Source organism: Tamandua tetradactyla, chromosome X (assembly GCF_023851605.1).
Source record: "Tamandua tetradactyla isolate mTamTet1 chromosome X, mTamTet1.pri, whole genome shotgun sequence".
NCBI classification, from domain to species: Eukaryota; Metazoa; Chordata; class Mammalia; order Pilosa; family Myrmecophagidae; genus Tamandua; species Tamandua tetradactyla.
This window is the reverse complement of record NC_135353.1, coordinates 6,280,213-6,287,795: the sequence shown is the minus strand read 5'-3', so window position 1 is coordinate 6,287,795 and position 7,583 is coordinate 6,280,213. Positions and strand designations below refer to the sequence as shown.

The following is a 7,583-nucleotide window of genomic DNA, read 5'->3' as shown; positions in this document are numbered from 1 at the left end:
GGGTGGGGGATACACATTCCCCCATCTGTAAAACGTAGTGGGTGGCAAAGATGGTTTCTAAGATCTGGCCCAGCCTCGGAACCTTGAAACCATCAGGTGGAAACATAAGGGAGAAGGAAGCTTCTTGGGTATGTATGGGGCACGATGGAGAGAGAACCCAGATGTCAAGAACAACAGAACGAACAGCGCATTTTCTTCTCTGTCTTTTCCAGCAAGGGTCAGAAAGACGAAAGCAGTCAGAGCAGAGGCGGGGAGGGCGGCAGAGCCACCACCTTCCTTCCTCTCGCCTCCCCAGCAGCACTGTCACCCACTGAGGTCCCAGCCCCGGAAATGGGGTTGACCAGGGTGGAGCAGGATGCAGAAAACTGCCTGGCTGTAACTGGCTTTGGGTTGGGCTGGCTCAGTGCAGAGATGCCAGATTTATTCAGCAAATAAAAATACTGGACGCTATATATCAGAAACCTCACACTCGGCGAAAGATGCCGGATGCAAAAAGCCACACAGTGCCTGATCCTATTTCTAGGAAATGTCCAGAATAGGCAAATCCACAGAGGTAGAAAGTGGGTTAGTGGTTGCTCGGGGCTGGGGAGGTGTGCAGGCTGGGGAGTGACTGTTGCTGGGTACAGGGGTGTCTTTGGGGGTTGATGAGAATGTTCTGGAATGAGATAGTGCTGATGGTTGAAAAGGGATGAAGTTGCCCTAAACTGTTCACTTTTACAAATGGTTAATTTTATGTTATGAATTTCGCCTCAAAAAGTGTTAGAGGCTTTAAGGCAAATAAAACAAAAACAGGACACTCCTAAAATGTGAATTTCAGATCCACAAATACTTCTTTAGTACAAGTACACCTCATGCGATAGCTGGGACATGGTAGGACCACAAGCCTGCTGGGCAGTCTGCGTTTTGTCTGGCAAGCCTGGGATGGGGTTATTTGTTGAATAGCGATTGGGGCCGGGGGGGGGGGGGGGGGGAGTAGGGACAGGGCACCCTCTCCTCTCTGGCTCACGTGGCCTTTTCACCTGGGGATGCCTACTCGGTTTGACCTGAATTGTTGTCAGATGGTGTATTGGTTTGTTACAGCTGCGGGAATATACCAGAAGTGGAACAGCTTTTAAAAAGCGGATTTATTGCTAGTGATCAATGAAAGGGAGGGGTAAGGGGTATGGTATGTATGAATTTTTTTCTGTTGTCTTTTTATTTCTTTTTCTGAGTTGATGCAAATATTCTAAGAAATGATCATGATGATGAATATGCAACTATGTGATGATATTGTGAATTACCGATTATATATGTAGAACAGAATGATCAAAAGTTAAGAATGTGTTTGTTTGATGTCTATATTTTTAAAAAAATTTTTAAAAATTAATTAAAAAAAAAACAACCAGACACCCCAAAATAGAGGGATAGAAAGATCAAAGGTGATGGTGGAGTTATGGGGTTAACAAACGAATATGACTGCTGAATCATTAAATTAATATTCCTTTTAGTCAGCAGTATCTTACAGCAGCTAGAAGTAAAAATCTAAAATTGTGAAATTGTAACCCATGTCAAACTTTGAAATATAGTCTACACCCAATTGTGGTGCTGTGTTTTGAAACGTATTGCTTTTTTGTATATATGTTATTTTTCACAAAAAAAGAAAGAAAAAAGTCGATTGCGGTGATAAAAAAAATATTTATTCCTTCTAGTCTCCTATATTCTGGAGTAGCTAGAAGGAAAAATCTGAGAGGATCGTATGGTAGCCCATGACAAACTCTGGGATCTGTCCTGTAACTACTTGTTGGAGAGTGCTTTGAAAACTATTGCTTTTTAATTTCTTTGCTTTGTATATGTGTTATACCATACAATAAAAAAGTTAAAAAAAAAAAAGCGGATTTATTAAGTTGCAAGTTTACAGTTCTAAGGCCATGAAAATGTCCAAACTAAGGTATGCAGGGAAAGATACCATGACTCAAGAAAGGCTGATGGGCTGGGAACACCTCTGTCAGCTGGGAAGGCATGTGGCTGGCAACTGCTGGGATTTTTGGTTGCAGGTTTCAAACAGCTTTCCCGGGGGCATTTTCTTTCTCCACCTCCAAATATCTGGGTTGTGTTGGCTCTGTCGGCTCTGAAGCTTTTTCCAAAAATGGTTCCCTCTTAAAGGGCTCCTATAAGCAACCCCACCTTGAATGGGTGGAGACACATCTCCTTGGAAACCACTTGTTCGAAAGGTCCCACCCACCACTGGGTGGGGCATATCTCCATGGAAACAACTTAATCAAAAAGATCCTACTCAACAATATTGAATGAAGATTAAAGAACATGGCTTTTCTGGGGTCCACAAGTTTCAAACTGGCACAGACAGCAAATGAGCAAATCTTAAACAAGAAGGTCCTAATTGGTGTATGAGGCTAGCATGAAAGACCCCTTGAGTTGGGAAGTGGAGCTCTCCTGAGCTAAGTGAGCTCATAGAAAATCTGGCAGAAGAGACCAGCTTTCTACAGAAGGCACCTTTGAAAACCAGCTGCCTTCCTGGGTCAAGCTGGTAAAACAGGTATCTAAATGACATACTCACCAAGGGGACAAAAGGACAGCTAAAGGGGATGGTCTCCAGGTGTCTGGGGGGGGAGCCCAAAAGCAAAGCCTCCAGCATGGCCCAAGGGTCAGACTCCCTGCCACCAGCTAGAAGGCCTGACGTCCTGGGGGCTGTCACAGCACCAGCTCCAGGGCCCTGTCCCCAAGGTACAAGGAGGTCACCGGTTTCCAAGGCCCTAGGCTGGTGGGGCCATGGGATCCCCTCGTACCACATTCTGGGTCTCTCCCAGGGGGGACAGACACAGGTCCCTTCAAGAACCCTTGCCACTAAGGCCATCTAAGCCATGCCCTGGCTCTGAGGCTTTACCCACCAGGCAACTTTCTGTTTAGAAAATTCTACCCTCATGACACTTGAGTGGTGGTGGCTTCTCCCAGACACATCCTGCCTGGCTCCGCAGCTTCCATGTGACTTTCCTGCAGCCAATGCAAAGGTCAAACTGGCTCGGCAGTCACAACTCTGTGGGAGTGAGAAGCTTGGCACCTCCCTTCCCCATTGGTCTGTCGGGTATGTGTTTTGAGTGTGACTCTGTCTCCCTGAGTCCAACCACCTCTAGGGACACTCACTGACACCTTACTGCCTGGCCCAGAGGCCTGGGGACTAGCTTGCTGGGCAAAGGCTGCCCCACCGCGCCGTCACACATCTGTACATGCCATCTCGGGAACATTGTACGTGCCACCCTCTCAGAAGACTGCATTTCTTGGGATCATTGTCCCCCAGCGTTTTACTCTGAAAAAGTGTTAAACTACAGGAAAGTTACAAAGTTACAAGAAGGGTCATTTGCAGAGATTGGAACATTTTCACCCCGAAATACCAAAGCCCATAAATCCACCGGAAAGGAAAGTCCTACGATGCCAGCAATTCCACCTCGCTGCCCTGGCCCTGCCTTCGAGACGGTCCACTTCAATTTGGGGACGGTCATCGTTTTCCAGGCACCTCTTGACCCAATTTTAAGGCTTCTTCTCCCCGGGACAGAGTCTCCGGCGACTGCTTAAATTTGTCAGGAACAAAAAGGCAAAATGGAACTGCAGGACGTCACAGACTTTGGACCAGAAGTGGCCCGTGAACCGCTGGAAGAGACGCCACCGAGCGAGCTGGTGGTCCCACAGTTTGAGAGCCACGAAGCCCAGGCAGGAGAGTACCCCCAGGCCTAAATACGCCCGGGAGGAGGGGCTGCCACACCATGCCTGGGTGTGTAGGGCCTGCCCTACGGTGGCCAGGATGTGGGCACCCAGTGTGATCTCGAAGCCCCAGGGGTGCAGCAGGGCCAGGCAGTAACTGGCCAGGGAGAGGCACTCGATGCCGAGAAAGAGCCCGGGCTTCCAGCCCCACTCCAGGTAGAGGCACCAAGCCACGGGCCATGCAAAAATGGGCAGGGTGAGCCACTGGTCAAGGACAGCGGCCCATGGCGCCTGTGTCCCCATCCGCAGCCACTGCACAGGGCCATAGATCACGGCCATGGCGGCAAAGGTGTCCTGGAGATAACGTGCCCTCGGCCCCTCAGTTGAGCCCCCCCTGGCACTCTCCCCTCTCTGCAGCCAGTAGCACCCCAGGAGCACGTAGGCCAGGTTGATCAGCGAGTTGAAGGGCATGGCCAGGAAGGCCGGGAGGCCAGGCACAGGGGCTTCGGCATAGTGTTCGTAGCCCACCTGGACAGAGACGCCAGCAAAGATGCCTGTGGAGATGGCGGCGATGCAGAGGCAGCAGCCCCCTGCCACGTGGAGTAGGGCCTGCCCGGTTTCGGCCTTCATCTAGAACCTTCCGGACACGCGCAGAGCACGTGGATGGCACGCAGATTGCTGACCAGAGCAGCCTCCTCGGTGGTGCTTTCGGATCCAGAGAGATACCCCTCAGCCCCGCAGCTGGCAGGAAGGTGTCTCCGGGATTTCGGACACAGATGCTTCCACCTGTCCCCAGAGTCGTGCTGACTGGCCGGCCACCGGGGGAGCAGACTTTCTGCCTTATTTTCCTCTGTGGTTACAAAAAGAGTGCAGTTAGGAAAAAAACAAAAGACCGTCCTCAAAAGATCCTCCATTTTTTGTGTGTGATTCTTAGCCTCAGGATCCACAAATGGTTTTCATCAGAAAAAGAAAGCCTAAATAAAAGCGAACAGTGCCTTCAGCTTCTCACGCACGGATCCGCAACTCCTCAGAGGCACCAAGTTTTCAGGCTGCTTTCTCAGGCCACCCCTGCTTCTCTCCTTTCTTTTATGCTGTACCCTAGAAATCGTGGGCATTGTCCTAGTTCCCTTAAAGTCACTGCATTTAGAGATTCCAACCTCTTGCAGGTTGAAATGATCAGCGTGGAAAATTCCAGGCTAGCCCCAGAGCCCCTTCAACCAATGAGCCAGCTGAACCCAAGACCATTAGTAAGATCTGGAATCAAACACAAGGCCTCGAGCAGCCATAGAGGAGGAGAACAAGCCTGCCATCCTGGGCTTGCCCTCCCCTACTGCTTCCGGGGACCCAAATCACCCTCTCCTAAAAACGACCCTGGTGATGAACGCATAACTATGTGACGATATTGTGAGCCACTGACTGTGTACTATGGATGGGCTGTCTGTGTGTGAAGATTTCTCAATAAAAATATTGAAAAAAATTATAAAATAAAAACAACGTGCAATTATCATGGGTTATCAAGTGCTTCAGGGTCTGGCTGGGGTGTATGCATTGGCCCACTGGGCCAGAAACGGATTAGCAGCAAAGTGAAGAAGAGGTTTGATGTTCTGAAAAGGCCTCGGTCAAAGAGGCAGGACCTGGGGACAGAAGGCAAAGAGGGCCCAGGGCTCAAGGCATAGTCCTACGCCTGGCCTTCCGTGTCTCAACCCCGGGGTCACCCGCTTACCAACAGGGTGGCCTCAAGCCTCAGCCATTTGGTACCTAGGTTTGCTCAGCTGTAAAGTGGGGCTACGCCCAGGGCTGCTGGATGGATGGAATGAGCTCCTAGATTAGGAAGAGACCTCAGCTGCCATCGCAGCATGTGGGGGGCACCGAAGCAACGCAATGCCTGCACCTGTATCCTTGCAGAGGGGGCTGCAGTATGGGTGTGTGGGTGGCTCATGCTGAGCTTTCTATCTCCTACCCTGCATCAGGGACTGTGGTCAACTGAATGCCCAGCTGCCCTCTCGTGTGCAGCATTTCCGAGCAAACCAAAGGTCTCGCTGGACTTTGCATCTCCCGGCTGTACACAAACTTCCCAGCTTGCATGCTCCCGTCCCCTCCTCGAGAGCCGGCCTGTGTGCGCCACCCTTTCCTCTGGGTTCCACCTTCCTGTCCCCGAAGGCCCCGGGCTACTGCTGAGCCGCTGCCCTCAGCTCCTGGCTGCCATTTGCTCACTGACTGAGGTCAGGCCCCCTCTGGCAGGCATGTTCCCATGCAGCTGTCACCGGGCCCTACCCTTAACCCACCCAGGGTTTGGGTGGTGGGGGTAGAGTGCCACCCGTGCCGTCGCCTGACCCTCCTGTCGGCCAGGAAGCGGGGTGGACAGTTGGAGACGACTACTGTCAACCTGATAGGAGGCCAATCCTGGGAGGGTGTGGAAAGCCACTCTTCATTTCCAGCTGTCTGGGCAGAGTCCACCTAAACCTGGGATGGGGGGTGCAGGGCTGAAAGTGACATGTCACCTAAGTATCTGCCTAAGGTATCCCAGGAAAACCAGGCTCAGTTTTTTCCAGGCAGATCTCATCAGTCCCCTATGGAGGGCCACCCGCCATTGGCCCACGCCCCCCAGCTCAGGAACAGCAGGAGGCTGGCAAGGCCCTTGAAAACCATATGGCTCAGCTTCCCCACTTCACAGGGAGGAAATTTGGTTCCAGAGGTGATGTGACTTGTCCAAGGTCACTTAGGCAGTTGGTGGCCAGAAGTAGGAAGCTCCAGCCTCACGGCTCCTAGTGAAATTGCTCACCTGCCCCCCCCAATAAAGAAGTGGGGGCTGGGCTCCTTTCCTTGAGCCAGGGACCCCGTTGGCCCTTTCCTGGAACTTACAGAGCCTTTCTCAAAAGAACGTTTAAAATGCCCAAGACCAATAGACTCACAAGCTAAACGCGTTCAGGTGAAGACTGTTTTGCAAGTGTCTCTGTAAGTGTGCGAGCTGGTAACATACGGGCTTCATTAACCATATTACATGTCAAGATCCACCGGCCTATTGGCCCTGTGATTGCTGCCTACGCTAATAATTGCGGGGAAGGCGAAATTTCAGCTATTTGTGAACATAAAGAAGAAATAAAGTGTGTGTGTGTGTGTGTGTGTGTGTGTGTGTGCGCGCGCGCCGAGAATAATTTTTCGATCCAAGCTCCCAGACACCACACCACGGGGAGCATCGGGGCGGCCCCCTGGGGGGGGTATCCGTCACATGGGGACCGTCACAGCACCTACCTCCTCCAGGGTTGCCGTGGGAACTTACAGCATTGGCGCGAAAAAAAAAAAAAAAAAGAGCCAGCACTCACCATCCGGGCATTTTGCCTCCCTCTTTGCTCGGCTACATTCAAATCTTAAAAAAGGGCGGACCCGAAACGCAGTCGTACGCATGCGCGCGGCTCTGGGAAGAAGGCGGGGCGGGGTGACGCGAGGTGACGTGGGAGACGCGGAGCGTTCCCGCGACCGCCCGTCTGTCTGGCCCCGAGCGCTGGGCTGCGGTCCCCGCGCCGCCGGCCTGCTCGCCCGCCGTGCGGCCCACGGGGCGGGGGAGGGGGCGGCCTGGCGCTCGGAGCCACTCCCGGGAGCGCGCCCCGCCTTTGTTTGGACGCGGGCGGCGGAAACGCTCTCCGTGGGAGGAGCCGGCGGGCCTGGGAGCTGGCGGGAGGCCCCGCCCCGGGTCGCCGCCCCTCGGCCCGCTCCCCCTCCCCGCCTCTCTTGGTGGCCAGTCGCGGGCTCGGCTGCCCTGCGGCCACTGTCCGTGCGGGGGGGGGGAGAGCGCCTGCTGACCCCCTCGGCCGCCCACAGCCTCCCACACCCCCGTCTCCCCTGCCAACCAAAGCCGACTCCTCGGGTGTCCGCCCCTCCCACGACCCGGG

The 7,583-nt window shown here is 53.0% G+C and overlaps 1 protein-coding gene across 2 annotated transcripts; it reads right to left on the bottom strand.

Annotated features, from left to right (window-relative positions):
* Positions 1-1,226: 1,226 nt before the first annotated feature.
* Positions 1,227-7,130, bottom strand: TMEM187 (transmembrane protein 187). 2 transcript variants are annotated; one of them, XM_077144934.1, is made up of 2 exons: positions 7,017-7,130; positions 1,227-4,543 (listed from the first exon to the last, which is right to left on the bottom strand). In XM_077144934.1, exon 2 carries the CDS (start codon positions 4,321-4,323, stop codon positions 3,523-3,525), a length of 801 nt encoding a protein of 266 aa, XP_077001049.1. In that variant the 5' UTR covers positions 4,324-4,543; positions 7,017-7,130; the 3' UTR covers positions 1,227-3,522. The 2 variants fall into 2 exon arrangements, with proteins under 2 accessions (XP_077001049.1, XP_077001050.1); XM_077144935.1 differs by having other exon boundaries at positions 6,946-7,050.
* Between the last annotated feature and the right edge of the window lie 453 nt (positions 7,131-7,583).